Here is a 27365-nt window from a genome sequence, read left to right on the forward strand (position 1 = left end):
AGGCGGAGCTTGCAGTGAGCCCAGATTGTGCCACTGCACTCCAGCCTGGGTGACACAGTGAGACTCTATCTCAAAACAAAACAAAACAAAACAAAACAAAACAAAACAAGAGTTTATGTTATTCAGGTTGGTCCTATTTGGCACGATGGAGTTGTTAGCCTTGCGAGGCTCCACTGTTCTTTGATCCAGGCTCCTTCACGGGGTCTGAGCATCTGTCTCCCTGTTCCAGCCCCTCTGCCAGTTCCCTTGCCCTACAGCCCCGGCTGTGTCCACCACCTTATTCATCTGGATCTCTGTTTTCTCTTTTGTACAGTAACATGGAGAGGGACACTTTATTACTAATGTCCCTCTCAGAAGAACCCAAAAACATGGGTCCTGATGTGATCCCATACGCTCAACAGTTTTGAGTCACTCACTCTATGAAACAATCACAAACCAGTATGTTCAACAGTGTTTTAAGTTCTGAGAAATGTTATGAGATGCAACTTACTGCAAAGAAGCAAAAGTGGCTCCCGCCATCCTAGATATTAAAAATTCATTTTCATATGATAGAATGAGTCTTAATGTTTTATGAACCTGGGTTTGTGTTTCGCTTTTTCCATTTACTGGATGTGTGCCTTGGAGAGGAAACTTAATCCTCAGCTTCCTCATCAGTAAGATGGATTCTAATTTACTTCTAAAGTTCTTGTGAGAATAAAGTGAGATAATGTGACAAAGTGCTTAGCATAGTGTCCATCTAAGACATGCTGATAGTTGTTTCATGAATGTCACATGAAAAGAACGTTCAACTAGTAAAAGACTCTCATAATCTTTATCCTCACAACTTTGGATGGTATCTTGGTGTGAACTTGGCCACATTCAATTCTGTCAGCCTCGGTCAATCTGAAAGTTTAATGAGGCTTTTTCTGGAGATTCCTTCCATTTAGAAAAGAACCCTTCATTTCCTTCCCCAATTAACACTCTCTCAGGTAGACAGAGCCTAAAACGCTGTTCCATTAAGTGTTTGGCCCCCATTGGACCTCACTTGCTGTCCTACTTGCCCATGAACCCTGTCTTCTCTGAATTCTCATATTCTTCACACATCATCCTAATGCTTCAAAAACAGTTATCCGTGCAATAAACATCCTATGCTAAACTATAAACGAACTACGAATGTTGTTTATAGTTTAGCATAGGATGTGAGGCCAAGGGCTCACATCCATTTGATGGCCTCCCCCCATTTTCCAGGTGAGGGAATGATGGCACATTTTGAGGCAGGTGAGTCCCAGGTATTGGAGGAAGGGGTTCTAAAGGCAGCCGAGGCCCATCTCCTTCTGGCTTTTCCTTCTCCAGAGTTTCTGCCAAAGCAAGGGGACAGGACCTGAACACACAGGAGAAACCCTCACGAAGGTGACCTGTGCAGAGCCACACATGCAGCCACCCAGCTTGGGGTCCTTCCAGCTCAGCTGTTGTTCAGCACTGTAGAAAGTGACAGAACCCCAGTTATTTTACAGGGCTAAGTGGACAAGTCAGGTTTGGCATGTTCAAAATGCTGATGAGATTAGCCATCTCTTCTGACTACCGAGTTAGAAATCTACTCAGTTTATCTGGAGCATCCTTACCCTCTTTACTCCTTCTGGTCAGAACATGCCAGCTACACCTGCAAGGATGGGAGAACACAGTGATGCTGACTCACCAAATAGTCAAAATGTGTTTCCTGATTGTTGAATTGTGGCCATTTTTCGATACCCTTCTAAAAGTCCTTGATCAAAACAGACAGGATGCGATTTTAAAATATGGCACACACAAAACTGAAGCACACAATCCGAATGTCCTTGTCTCTTTGAACTCAGTGGGCTGTGTGTTACCCACAGTGGAAGAGCTGGTCTTTTTTCTAACTTTATGGGCTCCCATTTAGGTACGAATGAAATCGCTGAAATTTTGACTGCTTGAGGACTGTTTTTTCACACAGGCATCAGTTAAAAATACCAAAATGAATGTAAGGGCCCTTCTGTGTGTAAGCATAACACACTCAGTTTGCCTCTTCTTATCTTCAACTGGACTGTAGGGAGGGCATGCCTTCCTCAAAACATTTCGAATCAGAGTTGAGTTTCAAGTTCCACTCCGCAAATTTCTTTCTCTGGGATCTTGGTTAAGGTGCATAATCTCCATGGAACTAAGTTTCTTCACCTCTAAAATGGGGACAATAACTATCACTTTGGGTTTATTGTGGTGACATTTATAGTTTGGCATAGGACGTGAACGTGAAAAAAAAAAAGTCAGTACATACTGATTAAGAACCTCTTATTTACCCTGGGCGTCTGTGTTTGCTGCTTGCTGCCCAACTCTCGGACCACAGTCTGCATCCCAGTCATTAGAGATTTGCATGTTTATTAGGATGTTTTCATTTTTTTTTTTTTTTTGGCAAGGAATAAAATATTTTGAGGAAGGCACACCTTTTTAAAATTCACACAAAGCACTATTTAGGCTAGAAAAGGCTGGGTCATGGCCATGACAAAAAATATAATCTAGTGGGGAAAGGCAACACGGAAACTCAAAAAAAAATTGCACTGATTGATGGTTGTATTGAGTATTGAAAGAGCAAGTGTCTGTGTGGTCAAGGAGGGAGGAGAAAACATTCCTTCCAGAGTGAAGAGCTACTGAAACTCTGCAGCAATGGCTGTTTTAAGATATGTCCATAAGTTACCTTGATATTCCTCCCTTTAAAATATGTGTCTCACTCCTCTCCTTGGGAGAGTGGGCTATATTTAGTAACCCATTTCGAGTGAACTGATTGTGATGGACAGCCATCACACATATTGAATGTGTGTGATCCAGGACACTGAACTGTATGAGGCATTGTGGCATCCTCCTTGCTCCCTCTCCTTGGTCACTCCCTCTAGGGGGAACCAGATGTTATAAGGACTCTCAGGCAGTCCCTGGGAGAGGCCCATGCTGTAGAAAATTGAGGCCTCTTGCTAATACCTTGTGAGCCACCTTGGAAGTGGTCAAGCCCCAGCTGCCATCTTGTCTGCAGCCTCGTGAAATACCCTGAGCCAACACCACTTGGTTAAGCCACTCTAGCATTCCTGATCCACAGGAACTACAAAAATAATTGTTTATTTAAGTTGTTGAGTTTTGAGACAATTTGTTACGTAATAGATGAGAAATTCAGTGGTGAAAATTTTCCGAAGGAAACTTCCCTTTGGTTGGAGTCTGGGGGCCTGGGCTTGGTGACCAATATCTGAGAGTCATATGCCCCTCTGTTATAGGAAGTTAGGATTTAGCCTGTCAGCAACCTATTGAAGCCAGAGGAAGTCTTTACCCAGGGGAGTGATATGATCAGAGTTGATGATGATATTTCTGGCATGAAATGGATGATGATGATATTTCTGGCATGAAATGGAATGGGGAAGAGGCCGGTTGGGGAGTGAGGAAGACTTCCAGTTAGGAACTTCTAGAATCAACAGTTCAGGTAAGAGATGACGAGAACAGGAACTAAGGCAATGGCAGAGGGGTTGCATATGGGAGGACTGTCTTAAGATTTGGTGGTTTTCAGAAAGAAACAGGTAGTTTCCAAGGCCATCTAGTGCAATTATGTTTCATTCTGCATCGTGTAGGAAAAAAAACCGTGAACTATATGACACCATATTTATATCAGTATTCACACACACACACACACACACACACACACACACACTCTTCCACGAACTTAGAAGAATGAGCCCGTCACAAAGAGTACTTCAAAAGAAATGCCACACTCTTAGGATTTAATATTAAGCATTTGAAAAAATAGTTCTTTATAGAAATGCTAGTTCAAGAACAAAAAGAAAATAAAGAGCGCCCATCTTCCATTGGAACCGAAAGCCTCACATCTGTCTGTTGTACAAGTAAGGCCACAGAGGATTAGACTGAATTACAGTGGGGTGATTTATAGGCCTGTCTGAATACAGATTGCACACAGTAGCGAAATACTGGAAGATTCAAACACTGTCTATGACTCAAATAGCACAAGCAGTGATAGTAAATTAGCTAAGTGCTCATCTCCCCAGACAAGGGTTTCCTTAGGAAAATAATATCTATTTTTGGTATTTCAGTAGCTCTAGAAAGAGATGAATACTACTGAAAGAGATGAATATGTCAATGCTAAATCATGTATGTTTTAAAAGGCCACATTTCTACACAAATGGTAGGAAAGAAAATTTTGCTTTTTTTTTTTTTTAGAAAACTTATTTTTATTCTATTATATTGAACACATTGTATCATCCCCACTCATAGCTGCATTCCAAAATAGTTCTTCTGGGAAGCAGGGTTTTAGTTTTACTGAACATGAATAAAAAAACCAGGCAGAATTCAAAACCAGGAGAAAGAGTCAAGGAAGCATATTTGCTTTTGAGAAGGAAAATATTTATAAACAGTAATAATTGAGAATCATATAATTTGTTTCTGAAAATTACCTTTTAAAGAGGGCTTTATTTTACATTTGTGTAGTATATGGAATTTTGCAAGAAATATTAATTTTCAAATAACTTGATGTAATAAATAATCATGGAATACTCATTGTCCAAATACAGCAGATAGGACATGTCCACTAAGAGGAATTTTATTTCTCTTAAAATAAAGGGGAAAATCTAAGTTCCTTGAGGCAGAGACTGTGTTGTTAACTATGAAAGTCCTGTGCCTACCATGATACCTGGAAGGAGTCACTCACTCAACAAGTGACATTTTCAAGAGGAAGGAAGGAAGGAGTGGAGGAGCCAGTGTGTGAAAACATGCCAAGGTACGGATGTTGGGCTGGTACAAATAAAAACAAAGCCATACATTTCGAAGGTATGCCTCCAAGGTGAGAACTCATAAATATTTACAACTGAAGAGTCATGTGGAAGATGCAAAAAAATCCTGATGTTTAAGAAAAGACAAAAATAACACAAGTGTGAATTGAGATGCTGCAGCACATTTTAGGAACCCTGATGTAACCATTTTAGCAAAAGCACATTGCTAGAGCCACAATTAAGAACACTGGTGTTTGGAGTAATTGGAATGTGGTGAATATAACTTAATGAAATAATGTTTCTTCAAGACTATCAAAAATCTGCTTCTGATTCATAGTCCAAAGTCAAACTTTTGTGGAAGGAGAATACAGAAGGACAAAGAGAAACCACCACCATTAGTGCCTGCACCAGAGCAATTTATTAGTGTAACTTTTTCTTTTTTTTCTTTAAAGATTTCATAACAACTGAAGTATGTACAAAGTCTTACAGCATTTACACCATAAAAAGTTTCCTATTAGCTGATGAAGTCTAAGGTAGCGCTGCTGAGAACTTCAGATGTGGCAAAGGCAATGAGGCAAACCACTTGTAGGTTTCCCTCTCTGCTGCCACATCATAGAGTCAGCTGAGTGACAGCTAACTGTACCACCTGAAAGACAGGTTATTGGGAAAAAAAGGGGACAAGTTGATAGGCAGCACTAGAGACCATGGGGTGGAAAAGCTACATAGCATTGAAATTCTACAGTTTCCTAGAGCTGTAACAGAGACCCACAGCCTGAGAGAGTAACATATGCAAGACAACAGAATCACGCTGCTCAGATATGGTTCAGCTACCAAGTGTGTTCACTTTTGAATGGGAGGCTCTACTGATATGGCTGGTATTTTCACTTCTGTTCATGTCTTCTGATAGCTCAAATCTGCACAAGCCTCACTCCCTTCCCTCAAATCAAATAACAACAAAGGGAGAGAGAAAGAAACAGCATGAAATTAGTAGTTCTCGACAAAAACAAATAAACACAACTTTTTTTTTTTTTTTAAAAGGCATTCAGTATTTGTTTTAGGGTGGCCATTCTGTCAAAAGATAGTATTAAAAATTTCTGAAATATCCCAAATTAGAACAACATCAACAAAACCCCCAAACACCCAACCTCCTAGATTTAACCATCCTTCATTTTATCTGATTGTCTTTCCTTGGGGTCAGCATTACACAGAACCACCAACATTTACACACTGAATCGGACACAAAACTTAGCATTGTTACCCCAGCGACACTTCACTAAGTGGCAAGAGAATTTCAACATGTAAACGATTAACGTCAGGCTCACCACTTTATTCCACAGAAAACCCAGCCTGGTTCTATGTGCGGTCAGTCACTATCTGTTTGGTAGCAGATCCCATTTACTGTCCCATTGGAATAGTCTCACATGTAGGCAAAGTGGCTTTTTATTTCAAAAAGATTCTGCTCTCAACTTAAAAGCCAGTTGATAAAACTTTTAATTAAGACATAATAGCGCGGGATATAAAAACACAAGAACCACATAAATATTGAAGAAGTCGTATACCATTTTCATGTAAACAGTTTTGCTTAAGAGCAAAGCCCTAATTAGATTCTGGCCTGAAACTTTTGGCAGATGACGCGTGTTAGGCCAGGCTCTGCAGCGATGGTGACGTGGAAGCCAGGTCAGTCCCCATGTTGACAGGCATGCAACTTGAAAACATTGCACAACAAGCAACACAAAGAGTGGAGAAGCTCACAACACTTCAAGGAGACCTCACAACCTTTACAACTGCGTAAGCACAGAGACCCACCCTTCCTCCTTTCCACCCACTGTCTTACACGTGGGAGACCTTCTGTGACTCTCTAGCTTGTTTGATGCTATATAACCACTTGATGATTCTGGCATTTCTTTCGATGGCAGAAATGCCATACGGCACACGGTCATTGGCACTGTCATCATTTCTAAGGTCACTGTTACTGTCCTGAGACTGTTCACAGTCTGAGCTGATCATGCTTGCGCTGCGGAAGTTGAGGGATATTATGTCAGAATTAGCCCTTGCAAAGTTTTCCATTCCCAGGTTTTCCAGCTCTTCCGGGTCCAGTCCACAGTAGTTGAAGAACCTCTCCACGTCCGCGTCCACTCGGAAATATCTGTCACTCAAGTCTGACTTAGACCGCTGGAGGGAGGGTCTTCGGCTGACTCCACAAGCTGGTTCCACAGGGTCAGCCTCGGGGGACTTCATGGTGGCGATGGCTGCGACCTTGGGCTTAGGAGGCAGGGGAGGGGCAGAGCTACTGCAGGGGATGGCCTTGAGGGGCTTCACGCTGGTCACCTTGCGGATGTCCGAAGAGCTGTGGGACACGTGGAGGAAGGACTCAGCTGACTGCTCCAGCAGTCTCCTGCTCACGTGGGAGCCGCCCTCCTGCGGGCTGCCGCGGCCCTGCGTGGGGTAGACTTTCAGGGACTCCGCGAAGGAGTGACGGTGCAGGTCGGTGGTTTCCGACCGGTGGGGCGGCCAGTTGCGGGAGCTGTGCTTGTGCCCCGAGCCCGAGCTGGAGCCCTCGGAGCTATTGATGATATTCTTCAGGATCTCCAGCTTGAGGTTCTCCCTCTGCACGCCGCTCTCGGTCTTGGCGTGGTTGCCAAATACTTTGAGCGTGGGGCTGCCCAGCGCGCGCTTGGCAGCCGGGCACACCGGGGGCTTGGCCAGCACGGCGGGCTTTACGGGCTCCTGCTTGGCGTTGATCACCTCCTGGCTCTTGACGTACTTGGCCTTGTCGGCCTCCAGCCTCTCCACGGCGCTGAGCCTCTTGGGGTTGGGCTCGGCCTGCCTGCGGAAGTAGTCTGGCCCCTTGTTCAGGATACGCAGGGGCACGGCAGAGGTGAAGGTGCCCGCGGGGCTGACCGGCTTCACCATGCTACCTGTCTGTAGGGTCTCCGTGGGCATGGTGGGCGGTCTTTCCCCGGCAGCCGTGTTGGATGCTCTTCTGGACGCCTCCGCACGGCCTGAATAGACACATGTACATGAAGCGCCAAGGGCAGCGGGTGCAGCCTGGGAGCGAGTGTCAGCAGCAGCGGCCGCAGCAGCGCCTCATCTCACAGCTCATTAACCGCCACGGTGGCTTTCATACACTTTTCTCCCCTTTCAGGCAGCCCTTGCACAAAAAGGCCACAAGCCACAAGTTCCTTTAATCTGCTTCGCTGCCTCCTTTCTTCTCCCTGAAGAGGTGGGAGTCTCCTCCAGGTCTTTGTGTTCAACTGCAGGCAGAGCTGAAACACAAAACAACCAACCGCGGGTTAGGAGGGGCGGGTGACATCACGGCTCTAGCAACAGAGAAACCCCGCAGCGCCCCCGCCCCGCCCCTACGCGGCCGAGGGTCGCGGGCCGCAGCTCAGCAGTTGTTTCCCCAAATGCGCGAGGGGGACAACCCGGGCCTTGCACCCCCGCCTGTGCCGACGCGCGGCAGCACAACGCTGTGCTGGGAAGAAAGAAAGGGCTAAGGTTTCCCACGCGCGAACTCTTCCAGCTGCCTCCGGATTGGTGAGATCCGCCTTCTGAACACGCCCGGTTGGCATTTCTTAGCTCAAAATCCAGCAAATACTAGATGAACGTAGGAATGAGGGCTTAGCCAAGTCCGGTTCTCCAGCTCATTATATGCTACTGAGTTCCTACGAATCCCTTCCGTGCCCCCGGTTGCAACGTCGTGAATTATCTCTTTTGCAATGAAGCAAAACTTCTCCCTCCGTACTCCCAATCTCTCAGGAACACTTACAACAATTCCTTTTATAACTTCATAAACTGAAAAGGGCAAGAAATGGGATTGGCAGCAAAGCTACAAAGTTTAAAAAAAAAAAACCAAAAAAACTCAACATGTTTCAGTTATCTTACTTTGGCCAACCAATATATTTAAAAACACTTTCTCCTGAAAACCACAAATGTGCATGGAGTTGCTCCCATTAAACACAAGCTTACTTTTTTTTTTTTTAACATTAGAAGAAACCTAGAAATACTTCCAGATTTACCATATGAGTAGATAATTTGATTGTCCCTAAGTTATCCATAATTTTTCATACTTAATGAGCAGAAATCAAAAGTTTCTTTATGGTATGTATATTTCCAAATCCCCTAACAGTACTAGGAACAAAGTCTTAAAAGTGTCAATCATACCTAACAATATGTTACTTTAATACTATAGAACACTTGGGTAATAGGTAAGCTTTCATGGGAAAACTTGACTACCAAGTCAACAACAACAACGAAACCCACCTGTCAATAGTTGAACGTTTATCAATATTCCTACTGTAATTCTGTAAGGAGTCTTTTTATTTAATATGCCATATAACATAACACTTACCCCTGCAGCCCCTGGAACAATTCATCCCATAACCTGTTACTGCAGGCCGAGAACATTTACAAATGCATCAGCACTCCAAAGCAACGGGCTAATGACCTTAACAGCATCTTTGGTTATCATTAGGAATGTTAAGAGAGTAACCTATTCAACTAACATGCCAAATAACTAATTGACAAAATAAATACAGTCATATTACAACCAAATATGCTGATATTTCTCCTTATAATTTTCTGAAATTCTTAAATCTCTAAATGCAACCCATCACCAGGTTTTGTTAGAGATAATTTTAGTAATCTGCGAAGGGGTTTGTTCTAATAAAAATATTTTCCTATGCAAGATTTGAGAAACCCCAAGGCAATACCTACGTTAACAATTTCCTTTAATTGTGCGGTTCTATTTTGATACCTTAATTTGGTTTTTTAAAAAAACACCTCCTTCCATTAAGTTGAAATGAGATTGTTTCTTTGAACACATTTTGAATGAAATGCCAGAAGGGAGCCCTGATTCCTCTGGAGGCACAATCTCATCCTCTTTACAGAGGAGACTCAGAGCCAGAGCAGGCAGCAGAGCCTGGGCCAGAGTGCAACTCCGAGGGCATCATACTCGGGACTCTTAGGAGAGGGCTGACTCCAGGGCAATACCAGAAGGTCTGGGGGCACAGTGAGGGGCAGGACCAAGATCTGTACCCTTCAGCTTTGTGCCTGAGGATTAGAGTAGGGAATACCACCCAGTGGGCAGTGGGAGACAAAGTTCACCTCCCTTCTCCTGGGGCACGAGTTAGTTGGACGAGATTCCTTCAATCCCTTCTTCCTTTAAAATCATGAGGTTCTGAGGATCTAAGAATGAAGGAGTTACTTCCAGTTTCAAAATGGCGTGTTGGAATATTGGTGAATGAGTGAACTTTTCTATGGTCCTGCACTGACTGTTCTTAGGCCAATGCTCTCTGAAGATGAGTTGTAGTTCTCATGTAACATTCCTCCTCATGCAGGCCTGTGCTTCTCTTCTAACCATCTTCTCTTCTAGTTCTATCATATTCAGACCAGAAGCCTAAAACACCTACACCACTGGCGTGGCCTTCCATGCACACCTGCATGTCTGTTGAGGTAGGCTTTGGTACTGTTGGCAACACTGAATAAAAAGCCTGACTGTCGATTCACAAGAGTGAGGAACACCAGTCTATCTTCTAGGAAGCATTTTCCAGAAAGCTGCTTGTCTTCCTTGCACACTGCTTTCTATATTCATGTGGCAGACACCCTCAGGACGGCTACTCTAGCACTCGCAATTGTTCCACACCCCTCAACAATTACTTATCTTAAAACCTGTGTGAAAGAATTACGTCAGAAATAGCAATTACCTGCAAGTACTTCATACTTCATTTCCTTTTGGCTTCTACCCCTTCCCACTCCTCCTCTGCTATTCCCAATTTCCCTAATAATTTTCAACAGTGATGATGTTTTGACATGACCATGGTTAGAGTTTATAGTTTGGATGTGAACTCTGGGAAGGAAAAAAAAAACAACATCATCTTATTGGAAGACCCAAAAGCAACAGAACAAACTAAATATACTGTTTGGGGTATTGTGGGATACTAAGGCATACTCCAAGTTTTCTACCTGGTTTAGCCAACAAAGTAAACCTACTTCAAAAATAAGCAGGTGACCTAGGTTGCTGTCTCTTGTAATATTTACTTAATCCTTAACTCTGGTTCTTTTATTTTTTAGTGTGAAACGGTGTTGGCAGGGACAGAGCTATATAGTGCTGGAGAAATACTCTGAGTTTTGTAGTGCAGACTTTGTACAAGATAACCATGAGGTCTGTTCAGAGAACACTGTGGCACATTACACTCACTCTACTGGCTGTGGCCTTGCAGTCAGCCCTCTGATGTCCTGAACAGGCCCCCTGAGGTACAGTCAGGCGCTGATGGGATGGTCAGGCAAACCGCCAGGCTGGGAGGGGCTTCGTGTTGTTTTGAGGAAGGAAAATTAGATCTTGGCCCCGTAGGGTTTCATCAACAAAAATAATTATGTAGCCTTGCCTGATCCTTGACTTATGACTCAGGACGGAGAACACAGCTTGTGGGTGGGAGAAACTTCCATTCACAAACCATCTTGGCTATATTCTACCCTGTTTAACATCCATTTGAAAATTTCATGAAGGGATAAAAAGGACTGGGGAAAATAAACTTGGCAAAGCCAAAGTGCTAAATGGTTCGCAAATCAGAGCAGATATGAACTCAAATGCAATCTGGCCTGGGGGTGATGGTGGCGGCGGGTGGTGGGGGGAGCACATCATCTGTGGGGGAGTCCTGGTCTGTGCAGGGAGAACACGTGGCGCACAGAGCCAGCTGGGGGACAAAGGACCCAAGGACAAGGAAGAAGAGCCAATGTTATCTCCCACTACTCACTCTAGTGGTGCTTCTCAAACTTTAATGGGCCTGTAAACCCCTCAAGGATCTCCTTAAAGCACAGTCGGATTTGGTAGATTTCGAGTGAGGCCCAGATTATGCATTTCTCCCCAGATCCCAGGTGATGCTGTTTGTTGCCTTTGAGTAGCAACAGGAAAGGGGGGAAGCCCATTTCTGTGCTAGCCAGCATCCCATTAGAACCCAAATGCCTCCAGCACAGAGGAAACAGGCCAAAGTTTCTTGTCTCTGAATGAGCAAAAGTCTGAGCTTTTTAGGCACAGAAATAGCAATCTCAGAGAATTCCAAGTTTTTAAAACCAAAGTGGCCTGAACCTTTCTAACTTTCAATCTGCCAGCTCCTCACAGGTGCAGTCAGGTGAACAGGACCCTCAGCTTAACCATAACCTTGGGGAGACTCAAGAACATTCGCAATCCTGGAAGTGGTTAGATATAGAGAATGAACCTCATACACAGTTTATTTGGCAAAAAAATGCTAAAGCCAAAGTTCCTGTAATCCGGGCAATTTGTGCCTCCAAGCCTCCGAGGTCAGGCAGATAATGGGAGAGTGTGTGGCCTGGGGAAAGGAGCTCCCAGCTACGGGCTGCCATGGGGAATGTGGCTCATTGTTGACACAGCAGCAAATCCAGAGCTCTGCACAAACTCTCCCGATTTAAAAATTCAATATTAAAAACACTGTTGGCCAAATTCGGGGGCTGTTTTGTTACTTCCTCTTTAAAGAGTGCTTCTCGTAACGAAAAAGAAAGGGATAGTTAAATGCCTAATTAGTTTTTAAATTTTAAGTAGGAAAGAAAGCACTGGAGTTAGAGCAAGGGCCCTGGGAACTAAACACAACCTGGATTCACCCACAGAAGTTTCTATGTGAGAATGAGTAATTCCCCTGTGTCTCACAGCAGGAAAAGGGGGTTACTGAAAGAGCAAGCCTGAGTAATTGAGCTCTAAGTCACCTGACATCTAAGTGTCTTGATTTTCTTATCTATAAAAACAAATGTGTTGAATCTGGTGAGCTGAAAAATGTCTTCAGCTCAAACATTCTTGGGAGCAAATAAAAGAAGCAATTTACCTTTGAAGTTATTAAGAATTCTAGAACTGATTCTTCTAGTTTCCTAACATGCCAGATAACAAAACGTTTACAATATGTGTAAAGCTGTTCTCTGGAACACTGCTTTTTGATTTTTCTGGTAACAGTATTTGTGCATACTGACTTGAAGCATCAGGTTCCAACTTGACTCCGATCACTCTCATATCTATACTCTTGGCTTCCCTTTTAAGAACAGTCACATCCTTGTCTTTGAACTAAAAATGCAGTTTCCCACGGCAATGTTAACTTTTGGATTCTTTACAAATGGAAGACAGATGCACTTACAATACAAGAGTACTCACTGAATTATGGCTGTGTTCAATCAATTAGTACCTATTGGTGGAGCAATTATGTGTAAGACCTAGAAAAATCCTGAACTTAAAGATTCAAAATGCATTTGATAAATGTGAATTGAATGAATGATGTAGAAAATAAATTCAGCAGGACTGTGGCAAAGGACTTGAAGGTAAAAGAAGGGTAAGGAGGAGACGAATTCCAGTAAAGACCCAGGAGGTGAGGGCATCCCTCATCAGGGCAGCTTTTGAGTTCATGGTACATTCAAGACACTCTGATGGCTGGTATGGAGTGCTAGGGGACAGTGGTAAGAGGCCAACTAGGTATAGGGGAAAGTCAGATGACTCTGGATTTTATGAGGTAATTGAGCATTAGTGACATGGTCATACCTGGCTGCAGTATGGGGACAGGATGAGTGGGGATTAAGTGTGGCTGCAGAGAGGTGGGTCAGAGCTTCCCAAGGGAGGGGACATGGCACCTGGGCTCTGAGCACCGCCCAATATGGCATCACCTATGGTTCTGCCCTGTAATGGTTGAGTACCCTTGGGCAGGTCACTTTATCTTCTCGTGCCTCAGATTTCCCGTCTGGAAAATGGGGATAGCAACAGTACCTACCTCTTTAGGGTTTTTTGAGTGGGTTAAATAAGAGCACACAGGCATTTTCATTTACTTCACTCTTACCAGGAGGGTGGCTTTAGGATGGATAAAAGAGTGGACAGTTTCAAGGGATGTTTAAGAGGCACACTGGGCTGAACTGGGAGATAGGTAGGATGCGAAGGGCGAGGAGGTACATGTTGAGGATGAGTCATTCCCGGCTTCCCACTTGACTACAGAGAAGTGGCTGGCAGGAAGTATATACTCTCCTCTCCAATCCTTGCTCCCTTCCTCCTCTGCACCCTGGGCTTAAGCCAAACAGAACTACAACTACAGTGGTCTCTCACCCACTGTGTCCACTCCTGCTGCTCCCTCTGCCTGAGCCATTTTTAACCAATAGCAATGCCATTCCATTGCTTCCTTTATTTATCCATTTTATTTAGACATTAATTATTATTATTATTATTATTATTATTATTATTTTGAGACAGAGTCTCGCTGTTGCCCAGGCTGGAGTGCAGTGGTGCAATCCTGGCTCACTGCAAGCTCTGCCTCCTGGGTTCATGCCATTCTCCTGCCTCAGCCTTCCGAGTAGCTGGGAGTACAGGCACCCGCCACCATGCTCGGCTAATTTTTTTTGTATTTTTAGTAGAGACAGGGTTTCACCATGTTAGCCAGGATGGTCTCGATTTCCTGACCTTGTGATCCACCCGCCTCGGTCTCCCAAAGTATTTATTCATTTTAATTAATAAGATATGCTATCCTTTTCAACATCTTCCCTTTTCCTTCTCTTCCAAGCACATCACCACTTTCATTAACCTCTTTTATACTCTGAGCATAACTTGTAAAGAATGCAAAGTGGAGAAAATGAAAGAGCAAATGGAGGAGTAAAAGGCACGCACCGAAAGAGACTGACTTTGCACACTATAAATTGGACAGAAAGTATGAAATCAGAGTGTCAACCATCTGGAAACATTAAGTCAAAACCACCACCCTTTCAGGACCTGCACTTTTCCAATTACTGAATGCTGTGTCTTTTTCCTTCTTATCTCCATGGTGAAATCCTTCACCATCTATAATTCTGATGGCTGAATCTTCTCTTTCTGACCTTAGTATTGCCATTAGCAATCAGCTCCAGATTGCAAGCAAAATAATCTTCTTGACAACAACACTATCATGTTATAAATTTTTTAAAACCACAGACTTTTCCTAATAATATTTAAACTTCTGATTCCAGTATTCTAGTCATATTTTAGCGTACTCTTTCAGCTGACTAGAGTAGGTTTTCCAATGTTGTTTAATAAAGTATCCTCTTGCTCTAGGTTTCCATTATTTTGTTTTAATTAGGCACTTTAATTTTTTCGACAAAGATGAGTAAATCATTTCTCCACTTTTTCAGCAACTTTTTAAAGTCTGGTTTCTTTTGACACATCTACTCTATATGACCGGAGAATGGGAAGTAAATGTAGAACCAGGTGTAGAGATGCAGGGAAGGCCAACTTTTACTTTCTAACGTTTTTACAGATACAGTTCAAGGAAAGTCCACCCTGGTGGTGCTCCTGAGGTGTGCTGAGGCATACTAGTGCAACAGAACAAAACTCGCACAGGCATGTTGATCATATGGAAAAGTTATTTTGACGTAAGTGAATATGCACTACGTTGTGGCAGGATCCTCCAAGTGGCAAGTCAGGAGGGAGTGGACTGGGTACAATTTGTTACCCACAAAGGTTTCACATGATGTCAGGTGGGCAAAGCAAGCTACCAAGTCTACTGGAATAGGAATAGTTTTGCCTGAAGCCCTTCACTCGGTGCTCAGGTACACAATGGTGGCCACAGCGTCCTCTCATCTCACACTGGCTGGGGCTGAATTCAAGGGCACCCAAAAAAGCCCAACACAGGCCCCTTGGAGCTGAGGAGCCTGGGAACTGGCTTATACCTCCAGTCTGAGAAGTCTAAGGGCAGAGTCTGTAATGGACTCTCTAACCAGACCGCACAGGCAGGATGAAGCTGCCTTTCCACAGGCACAAAAATGAGGGTTTGCTCGGCCCACATATGTGCCGGGGAAAGGTGGTCTGGGAGTATTCTCACAGAAGTCCCTTCAAAGGAGGCCAATAGAAAAAATGCCCGCCCAAAGCCCTCCTTTGAGAAGGCTGGGGGCATCCGCTAGCTGAGGAGAGGCGTGGCTGCCTCCACAGAACCCAAAAGCTCCCAGAGAGAACCAGCTCTGAAATGCGCCATGCCCAGGGGACATCGATTCCCGCTGCAAGAGCCAGGGAGAGAAACCTTGTCACCTCCGCTGAACGCTCTGTCCATCCCTTGCTCATTATGCAATGCAGGGTCTGCCCAGTAGAGGCTGGTAGAGCCATCTGATAAGGAGCAGGAGAGGAGCTGGAGCAAGAAAAGGGGAAAATGATGTTTGTTAACTACCTTCTTCACAGGGTCTCCAAGCCAATGCAGGCCTGAGCTGGGAGAAGAGAAACCAATTTAACTGGACCAGAGGTAGAGTTTTGATCTTGATGTGAGGCAGCACTCTTCCATGCCTGAAACTGATCTGGGGACTCTAAATTATTGAAGATGAACGGAAAAGGCTACAGGTCCTGTCTGAGATTTCATCCAGGCATAGAAATGAAAATTCAGTGGGGTAAATGCTTAGGGCATGGAAAAAGAACACAGGACACTTGACCCTGAGCAAGTTTCTCCAGCTGGTGTACCTGAGTTTCCTCATTTGTGGAACATTGATAATCATGATTCCTACACTTCATTGGCTGGGGTGAGAATTCCTTGAGGTGACACATGAAAGTGCTCAGTGAGGAGCTCAGCCCGGAAATTGTTCGGTAAATGTAAGCATTTTTTTTTTTTTTTTAAAGACGGAGTCTCATTGTATTGCCCAGGCTGGAGTGCAATGGCTCAATCTCGGCTTACTACAACCTCTGTCTTCTGGGTTCAAGAGATTCTCCTGTCTCAGCCTCCTGAGTAGCTGCGATTACAGGCGCCTGCCACTATGCCTGGCTAATTTTTGGTATTTTTAGTAGAGACGGGGTTTTACTGTGTTGGCCAGGCTGGTCTCAAACTCCTGACCTAAGGTGATCCACCCACCTCGGCCTCCCAAAGTGCTGGGATTACAGGCATAAGCCACCGTGCCTGGCCAATGTAAGCTATTATTAAATGCTGTCCCCAGTGTCTGCAGCTTGGCACTGATAATCACCATCATTAGATTTCAAGCTTTATGGTAAGTGAATGATCTTTTGTCTTAAAATGATTCCATTACTCTCAAGTGATAGAGCCTGTGCTATTTCTGTCAAAGAGGACTGACCGTGCAGTTTCTGGCTAAAAGGTCACTTGTATGACCCCATTTTTATTTGAGTTACAGAGAAAATATGTGGTTTCAAATTTCAAAGCAAACAGTTACATGAGTGAAACAGGCTAGAGTAAACAATAAAGCCATTATTACAAATGAAATCTGGTAGTAGGAGAAAAATAGCAGGTCAAATCTCAATCCATGATGGATTCTTTACTTTAATGTCATTCTCCAAGGTCATTTAGAGAAGTCATCCACATGCTTCATTTTCATTTGTAAGTAAAGCGATTAACAAAAATGTTAGAAGTTTCTTTTAAAATGTTTTCCTCCTATTTAAGACAACTATAACGAAACAGAGAGTCAGAAAAAAATTTCACATTTCTAGCTCAACATTCTTCCTTGGCCTAAGGTAAGGAATGTGTTACTGTAAAAGGGCCCCCAACTTGTATCAGTGAGGGGGAGCCTTGCCTTTTACCTGGGATTACAGAAATCAATGCTGTGCATAACCAGTGCCAAGAATCACTTGGAAATATAATGACTTGCTTGATGAAAATTACTATAAGTAATTAAAAAGCAGGGCTACTAGAATTCCTTTATGCAAATATAATAAAAATGCCTGCCCTATCCAAACAAACATAAAATGATCCCCTTTCTGCCAGCGTTTCCTTTCTTGTGGAGAGCTTTATGCAGCTTCATATTCAGTTGTGACAATGTATGAGGCCATGACCAAATATTAAATGAATGTAGAGTTCAAGGGACCACTGTCATTTTTTTACAGACTAGTCTACTCGAGTCACAGAGTTTATAAGACTTGGTGGGCCAGGTGTGGTGGCTCACACCTGTAATCCCAGCACTTTGGGAGGCCAAGGTGGGCGGATCACGAGGTCAGGAGACCGAAACCATCCTGGCCAACACGGTGAAACCCCCTAAAAACACAAAAATTAGCTGGGCGTGGCAGCATGTGCCTGTAATCCCAGCTACTCGGAAGGCTGAGGCAGGAAAATTGCTTGAGCCTGGGAGACAGAGGTTGCAGTAAGCCGAGATCACGCTACTGAACTCCAGCCTGGAGACAAAGCTAAACTCCGTCTCAAAAAAATAAAAAAATAAAAAAAGACTCGCTGGCTACTGTGAGTCTGAGAGTTAGCGGGGTCCCCATTTTGGGTGAACCAGGCACAACTTCCAGCAGCAGTAATAACAACTCAACTAACTCGGTGATTATAAAGTCCGGTAGTAACTCCTGCAGTTCATAAGTCTTTGTGCTGTGAGTTCCCACACCTCATCTCAGCCAGCCTCCTTAACAGGCGGTCTGATCCCCTTGCATAGAGGAGAGGGTGAGTACTGGTGAACGGCAGAGAGAGCCCAGACCAGAACCCAGGGTGGTGTGGATCTGGGGAGCCGTGCCCAGTGCTTCTACCAAGGTTGATTTTAAGAGTCTGCACTTTGCATGTTACTGCTTTCTCCTTTAGCTGTGTAAACTTGTACTCTAGGGCGAATCTAGCGCAAATGATAAGAAAGTTCACTGTGCCAATATACACAGAACATTTATTTTTGAAAAAAATTGTAATTTCTAGTAAACAGCCTTAGGGCAGAAGATGATATTTACTCTTAAATAAAATGTGTTATAATAAAATTATGAAACATTTAAACTTGAAGGGAGAAAAAGCAGTATTTTGGGGGAATTCCTCTGTGAGTGTATTAGATAAATTGCTACATAAATTATGTTAAAAAATTACCTGTTAGTAATGACCACTTCTTATTAAGCACATACAATGTCCCCGGAACTGAAATAATGCCCCGTTAGTAATGACCATTTCTTATTAGGCACATATGTTGTGCTGTAATAATGCCTTTCACACATTTTTAAGTTCCATCCTGCAAATATCTCTAAACCAAGTGTTGTTATCCCCATTTTACAGATGAGGAAACTGATGTCCAGAGACATTAAAGAGGTTGTCTAAGATGTTCAGCTACGGAGGGGGCGAGGGCTTCATACCAAAGTGGGTACAAGGATGGTTTGGCTTACCCCACCTTGTCACATTGTAGCTTCAGCTGTTAAAGAGATACATATGAAGCATCAAATGTATTTTTAAATGCTTTATATTAAAGTAATATGGCTCAGGCACCCACACTAATTATATTTTACTTCTGAAAATCTACTCTTTTGGCCATTCACTGTTTAGTATTAATACCAGCTTCCTCCAGAGGGTGAAGGAGGAAAAAAAAAACCTTGATTTTTTGTTAAATCAAATAACCATGCTACTTGTTAACAGCTTAAATGCACAAAAGAGAGATGAAACATTTATAAATTGAGTTCTGTTCATTTTAAATTTTCCTTCTTTATGCTACTGACTGTGGATCCATCAAAGTTGGCTGAACTTTTATGAAACTAATGAAAGATTTGAAAAAGAATAGTAATGTAAGACTGGTTTCATTCTATTTTACTGCACAGAACATATGAAGAGCAGAGATCACTTAATTTTACTGCTATTTTTACTAAAGCCCTCAGCTATGCACATAGTAGGCATTAATTCAAACGTTCACGGAGCTGAACTAAAATGTTAAGCATTCAGTAGAATATCTAGCACATCCTTTCATATTGTAAAGGCCCAGTGAAAATGTCAGATAAAATCTTGGGAAGTGAAGTTGGGAATGTGTATATATTTGAAATGATACTCCAACTACCTCCTTTTGATTGGAGATTATGGTGCAATAGAAAGCAAATACACGGAGACTGTTTATTCACAACCCAAGAAACACTTTAGCACTGAATTGTGCTTAGAGCACAAATAAGGGGCAAAAGGAAATGAATACAAGGTAGAATTTTACAGCAGAACCAGTAAGTTCTTAAAAAAATAGTGAATATTGTTGATCTCATTTGTCAAGAAACACCTAGAATTATTTTTCATCTCTTGAAGAGTTCTTTGTAGAGCAGTTGTTAGAACAACTAGTTCTTTGCCTTAAGTATATTCTGAAAAGAACAGTTTTATTTTTTACTTCTATAGATTCAGACTGAACTGTCGGATAAATAATCTTCAAAATAAGACATGTAAGACTATAGACACCTATTTCTTGCAGCACATATTTTCATCTTTCCAGCACTTAACATATCTTACATAAAATGATATTTTCAAGCCTAGAATGCTAAAGGTAAGGCTTCATCACAATTTGCACTTGAAGTATTATTTTTGGGTTCAAGTGACAGGAAGCTCAGCAATGACTAATAAGTTCATCCACCTTGCCCAGCCCCAGTTCAGCTCTGCCGTGAAGCTCCTTCAAAGGAAAGCAGCAGGCTTGGGCTCCACTGGGCAGAGCTAGGTTGGGTCCAGCTTTGCCTGAAGGTAGGCACTGCCTTGGGAGGGAGAGGAGAGACTGGTATCAAGGGGATGTGGGTCTGCGACCACAGGCTCTGTCCCCGCTATCCAGCTTCCTTTGACCAAGACGCCCTCCTCCTTCCCAGGCTCTCTGATATCTGCCTCCACATTCTGCGCTCTCTCCTGGAATCCACTGCCCTCCTTGAGTCTTCCAAGCTGAAAAAAGAGTCAACAAAACTACAGGAAAAGACCTCTCATTCTGAGTCCCATCCTTCCTCCTGGGCTCTTGCCTTACAGTCCTCATTCCCGAATGGTGAGTGGTGGTAATGACCCTCCTCCCCGAAGGATGGGACACCTGAGGGCAGCTGCCTGGCTCCTGCCTGCCCAGCACAGCAGGTACTGGAGGACAGCAGAGTTTGGAATCTCTTGTAGAGATTCTCGTGTGACATGTGCTTAGTTCAGGATGTGCCTTTGCCCCGAGATAAAAGAATACAAATCTAAAAACCTCACCTAATGTGTTATGAAAGTGGCTTTGTTCACTTACCGGTCTCCCGACTCGCGCCTGCTATCAAAAAGAAAAAAAAACAAAATCGAGCTCACTTAAGGGGCTCTCTAAGGATTATAATAATCTAAAACCATCATTAAAAGTAATCTGATCAATATGCTAAAAAATTACAGACATTGTTGAATAGGCAAAATACATCTTTCATTAGATATGAAAACTCTGCCTTCAATATACATTAAAATAAAATGTACCTTTTTTTACACGATTTCATCATGCTTTCATGTTAAAATGATACCACCTGCTTCTATCTTGATTAACATTTAAGCTTCTCATTCCTGTTTACTACAGAAAAATAACTCCCCAAAGTGAAAAAGGGAGTTGGCTTTTAGAAACGGTTCTTTTATTCTCAGTTTCTAGCTTTGTTGTTGTTGACTGGGAAAGGAAGTTTTCTCCTGTGTTTTCACAAGAGCGAGCATAATTTTGCTGCAGCAAAAGGTAGTTGCTGATGTCTGGTGCCTCATGATCTCTTAAGCTTTTGATTCTGGGCACAGGCATCTTCAATGTAAGAAGAGGAACACAGCAGCAATCATTTGTTGGCTGCCTGTCACCCGCCGGACCTCATGCCAGGCAGGGTGGATGTCTTCTATTTACCTGCCCTGCCCAGCACCTGTCATTCTCCCACTTGACAGATGGGGAAGTGGAGACACGGAGGGTTTCAGTGATTTGCCTGCAGTCAGTGAGCTGAAGGAGCTACTGTCCACCTCAGGGCCATCTGTATTCTAAGCCTGCGCCCTAAGACTCCTCTGGACAGTCATGGAAACAGCTGTGGCCACAAGGACTGAAGAGGGGCAGACCTGAACATCAGCCAGGACGGAAAAAAGGAAAAAATACTGGCCAGCGCCCCCCTCACCGACCCCAGCCTGTACCACGCCAAGCCCCAGGCTGCTTTCACAGCAAAACTCCTTCCTGCTATGGTGGGAGAGTGTGTACCTACTACAGGCAGAAGCCGCGGTTAGGAGTACTTGCTGTGCCGGAGGATACATCAGTGAGAGGGAGTGAGAGGCAGGAAGATGATGTGAAAACTTTGTGAGGAGAGGCATTCATAAAATATAAAAAACAGGCCCAATGAATCCAATATGAGGCAGTGACAATAAAAGCTCTTTGCTTGGTGAGATTCTCCAAGGGGCTCTCAAAATGTGGCGACACCCTCCTTCGTGGCAAATAAGTATTCTAATATCTTTCTAAGGAAATTAGAATATATTCTGCGCAATAGAAAACTAACAGTCTAGTCATGACCTGATTAGATAAAAATCAGCCTATCCTGGTGAAGCCTGAGCCCATCTCTGGGGACGGATCCTTCAACCATGCAGACCAATGCAATGCAACTTCCCCCAAGCTCTGCCCTCAAGGGAACCAATTCAAAGGGGATCTGCTTAATCAACTTTATACAGGCCGAAGAGCTAGAAGGCAGGGCACCCCGACTAGAGTATTTGTTCATTCAGCAAGTGTTTACTGAGCATCTACAAATGTGCCAGGCAGTGAACAAAACAAACACTATGTGGAGCTCCCATATATGGCAATCAATCAATCAATCAATCAATCGATCAATATAGTATGTAGTTTGACAAGCATAGGTGCTGAAAAGAAAAGCAGAGCAAGGATTTACTAAGGTGGAAATTACTGTTGACTTAGATAAGAAGGGTTCTGGTAAAGTGATTGGCAGGCTTCAGGAGATATAGGAAAAATAAAACAGGAGACGGTGATATGGGTGGCTTGTTTCAGGAGTTTGGAGAGGAGGTAGTAGCTAGAGGTTGGTAAGCAGAATCAAGACAGGATATTTATTTTCCAATGGTTAAAAATAGTAGCATGGGCTGGGAGCAGTGGCTCATGCCTGGAATCCCAGTGAATGGGGAGGGTGAGGCAGGAGGAATGCTTGAAGCCAGGGGTTCGAGGCTGCAGTAAGCTATGATTATGCCACTGCACTCCAACAGGGCAACAGAGAGAGAGAGAGAGAGAAAAAAAAAAGGCAGCATATTGGGAATGACACAACAGAAAGAAAAACGCATGTTATACAGGAAAGACTTTACACTAATGCACTGAGAACAGGGGGATAAAAATGTGACCAAAAACTTTAATCCAGAGAATAATGACGTATAGGTGTCAGGAGGTGGTATGGGATTTTTCTTAACTGGTCAGTGGCATCGGAGGAGAAGGCCTTTTTAAATAATAAGGGCTCTAAAGGAGTGGCAGTAGAAGAGAGCTTCTGTGGGTTGGGGCCTGTGCCTATATGGATTGCTGTCGGAGGCTGAGGGTAGGCACAGGGTAGAGAGCACGAAAAGGAAGACAGTGATACTGTTGTGGGAATGTTCTTAGATGCTGGTGTGTAAACAACGGCCTCGTGTTCACGGAGGCAAAACCTAATAGGGACAGGTCTCTGAAACTCTCCATTTTCTAGACATCTGCCAAAAGCCAATCATCTGATGAGTGATAATTTCATCATCTGTAAAACACAGGAAGAAAGTACTGCTTCTGTGAATTTAAAGTTTATCAACAGGGAATCAGAGATCCTAGGAGAAAACAGCTAAGAATTCATAGAGCAATATAATAGCTAAGGAAGGGATTCAATCATTCAATTGATACTCATGCCGGGCATTGTTACTAGCGCTGGAGGTATTGACATGAATGGAAGAGACACAATTCCCTGTTTTTGTGGCATGCTTAGGCATTCACATACATTCCACAGAACAGATTACACGATTTAGAGTAGAGATGGGGGAGATTCTATGGTTGGATTCTAAGGGAAAATGTAAACTGTGCCTATAAGGAGGAGAGGCTGGTGTGGCCATAGGTTCTAGGTTCTAGGGTCAGAACATGTGAGTCGCCTCCCCCATTTACCACCTCATGACCTTGAAGAATTGTCTCTCTAACTTTAGGTTCCTTAGCTGTGCCATGTGGCTGATACCAGGGTTCATGATAGTAGAGGGGGCACTATATGTTAGCTACTGTTTTTTTTAATGAACTGGAGAAAACATTATCAGATGAACATCATAGACTACAAAGGCAATTTGCAGGTTAATAGAAGGAAGAATTTTTGAACAATTCAAATGCCCAAAACTAGAATTCATTGCTTTTTAAAGAAGTGCTAGCTTTTTATCCCAGGAATGCTTCATGCAGAGGTAGGCTTACCATCTACCCAAGAACTTTTAGAGGGAATTCCTATAATGGGTGGAAGGAGGAGGCAGGTGAATGTCAAGTTCCTTTCTAACAGGTTCTACGTTTCTTTGAAACTTCTATTTTCAAAGCAAGAAGAAAGGAACATAAAGACAGAACATGAAGGTAGAATTTTAAAGATAAACTGTAATGAGAATTTAAGCATCAAAAAATCATTGCAATATATTAAGAAAGTGACAAGAATGTTTTTGATAAGTAGATTAAATCTAAGAAAAAAAAGACAGTAAAGAAGAGGGAGGTTTAAGGAGACTGGATGAAAAAAGTAAGAGAGGAAGAAAGAAGGAGCAGGATGCAGGGCATCCCTTCAGCCATGGGCACCGGTGACCCTGCATGGGCATGGTTCTGCCTTGGTAAGCTGTCAGCCTTTTGTGCCTCCCTGTTCTAGTAGCTGCGATCTGTGCCAGGGTTGATCCCTCACATCCTTTATGGCCCTGAGCCTCAAGCCTCACATACTGCTCATACAGCATGTATAAGAGGGTACAGAACGTGTACAGTGCCTCCAGCAGCGCCTTCCCTTCCTCCAGGCCAAGGGAACCACTGACAGGAGCCATTCATTGGGCTAAAATATTACCAACAGGGGCCCCGAAGTGGGCTGACTGAAGAACAGAGGCAGCTTCTAATGTTATCAAGAGTTGGATGGTTCTGCAATAAACTGTGCTAAAAGGTCGTGTTATATTTGCATGTAATGTGTCAGCTTATTTCTGAGATTATGATATTCTTTGGAAGACATTTAGCCAGCAATTACAGTTAAGTAATCACTTCGTTAATCCTCCAGTTGGGACACAGTACCCCTGAGGCCACTGGCTCAGAGCTGAGATGCTATCAGAGACCACTGGGTGTAATGCCTGTCTCTCCAGACCAGTTCTCTGACTCAGGTGGTTCCCTTCCATTAGCCTAGAGGGGATCGAACTCTTTTGCAACACTCTTCTTTCTTACTGACTACTAAAGGGAAGATATTGAATGTTTCTCTATTGTTTGATAGCTCTAAAGATAGACAGAGGCTTTTAAACGTTCATCTATTTTACTTAGTAAGGCATTCTGGATCACTCCCAATGTTGTTTCTAGAACTCAGGAGGTAAAGCTTTCCTGAAAGACATTTCAATAAACGCACCCAATACATCTATGAAGAGCCAGTGACTCCTTTTAGCAGGCTAAAACTGACCACAAAAGAAAAGTTATCCTAGGGAGATGATGGAAAAAAAGAAAAAATTTATAAACCTTATTGTTTGTCTCAGAAAATATTTCTAGTCTTTGACAAAGAACTATTCAAAATGCAATTTCTCATTTTTCAATGCCAGCTTTTTCAAACATTACGATCAATAGCAAAATGTGACCTACTTCTTCTGACACCTCAGAAAAGTGATGTGTCATCCCCAAATCCATTTCCCCCACTTGCAGGGCAAAAGACAAATACTTACACAGCCATTCTTCTCTGACAGATGAGAAGGACTCTTTTAATCAACACTCTCAAAACACAGTGAATTTTTTTTCCTGAAAAGTATCTATCAAATGTTTCCTTATGGCTGGACAATTTAAATAATCCTTGGGTTCAGCTGTTTAACAGAAACTGAAATCCTATAGTAGACTGGGGAAATTCAAAACAGGGGCTCACAGGGTGCTAGTGAGGGAAATGATGTAAGGATTACAGTGATTTTTCAAAAAGTAGGATTCTCTGGACTTGACGTGAGTACCCTGATGAAACCAAAGAAGGCCCCAAGACCCCTAATGGGCCTCAGGGAGGCCACGGAACACTGCATGCAGAGCAGACGCAGGACTCATGTTGGTCTAGTCTGAATCCTGCTTCCCCGTCTTCTAGCTCTGTGACTCTGGACAAGAGAATTCCATCTGTGTGCTTCCCTTTTCTCATGTGTTAAATGGGATAATAACAGCACCTTCCTCATAGGGTGCTGGTGAAGGTGATATGATGCAAAGGCTGGAAGGCACTGAGCACAGGGCCTGTCATACAGAAGGTGTGAACTATATTTTTACAGTAAAAGGGTTATTTTTAATTGGACATACTGACAGTACTTGTGTATTGTGACAAAATCACCTCCCTGGTCAGTCCATCCAAACACATGCAAATTCTAGATGTTCTCGTAAAAATGAAATGCATTAAAAGAGAATCTCAAAAATCCTTTATGGAATTTTGAGAAGTACTGCGTTAAACCTGTTTACTTTGAGGAAATCTGACATCTTCACCAGGTTGAGCCTTCTTGTCCTTAAAAGGGATCTACCTCTCCATTTAATTAGACTTTTGATTTTTTTCATCAGTATTTTGTGGGTTTCAGCATATACGTTCTATATGTGTTTTATTAGATTTTTAAGTATTGCATTTTTTGAGCCAACGTAAATGGTATAGTATTTTTAACATGAGTTTCCACATACTTATCACTAGTGAGAAATACAATTGACTTTTGTCTGTTGATCTTATATTCTGAGACCTTGCTGAACTCACCTTTTGGTTCTAGAGCTTTTTATTTACATTTTTGGGTAGATTATTTGAGATTTTCTATGTAGACAATCATATAAGACAAGATAGACAACAAAGAAGAAGCAGGTATAAGAAAAGTTGGCTAGATGAAAATGAGGGAGAAGGAAGAGTGAATATCAAGCAAAACCTCTCACCAGTTATTTGCAAGCTTACACAAGATTATTCTAAAATTTATATGGAAAGGCAAAGGACTACAATAGCTAAAACAGTTCTGAGATAAAAGAATAAAGAATGAGGAATCAGTGTACTCAATTTCAAGACATTATCTAGTTACAGTAATCAAGACAGTGGTATGACGGAGGGACAGACACACAGATCAATGGAGCACAACAGATAACTCAGAAAGAGCCCCACACAAGTTAAGCCAAGTGATTTTTGACAAAGATACAAAAGCAATTCAAAGAAAAAGGACTAGACTTTTCAACAAATGGTGCTGGAGCAACTGGATATCCATAGGCAAAAATATAAACGTTGACCTCATACTTTTTACCTCATACCTTATACAAAAATTAACTCAAAATCATAGAGTCAACTGTAAAATAAAAAATGTTGTTAGGAAACAACAAAGAAGAAAATCTTTAGGACTTGTGGCTTGATGAAGGGTACTTTGATATGACATCGAAAGAGTGATCCATGAAAAAAAACTGATAAATTTGACTGATCAGAATTACAAAACCTTTTATCTGTGAAGGGCTCTGTTAAAAGGATGAAAAGATAGGCAACAGACTGGGGAAAATATTTGCATGATATATATCTGACAAAGGACCGATATCTAGAACATATAAAGAGTTCTCAGAACTCAACTTTAAAAAACCAAACAATCCAATTGGAAAATGGGCAAAAGACATTTTAACAAAGAGGGCATATAAAGGGCAAATAAACATATGAAAAGATATCAATATTATAAGACATTAAAATCTATCACTAGCCATGAATGAGCTATCACTACACACTTGTTAGAACAAGTAAGGTAAAAACGAGAGAACGAGAAAGAGGCACCACCCAATAAATGCTGGCAAGAATACAGAGAAATTCTA

General features: G+C 42.7%; 1 protein-coding gene across 3 annotated transcripts in view; it reads right to left on the bottom strand.

Annotated features, from left to right (window-relative positions):
• Positions 1-5150: 5150 nt before the first annotated feature.
• Positions 5151-27365, bottom strand: part of FAM110B (family with sequence similarity 110, member B) — a 124223-nt gene continuing 102008 nt past the window's right edge. For all 3 annotated transcript variants that reach the window (XM_011971965.1, XM_011971963.1, XM_011971964.1), the window contains exon 3: positions 5151-8017. In XM_011971965.1, the coding sequence (XP_011827355.1) occupies positions 6582-7694 (1113 nt within the window). In that variant the 5' untranslated portion in view covers positions 7695-8017 and the 3' untranslated portion in view covers positions 5151-6581. The remainder of the gene's footprint in view (positions 8018-27365) is intronic.

The sequence above is a fragment of the Mandrillus leucophaeus genome, unplaced genomic scaffold, assembly GCF_000951045.1.
Source record: "Mandrillus leucophaeus isolate KB7577 unplaced genomic scaffold, Mleu.le_1.0 Scaffold1253, whole genome shotgun sequence".
Classification (NCBI taxonomy): Eukaryota; Metazoa; Chordata; class Mammalia; order Primates; family Cercopithecidae; genus Mandrillus; species Mandrillus leucophaeus.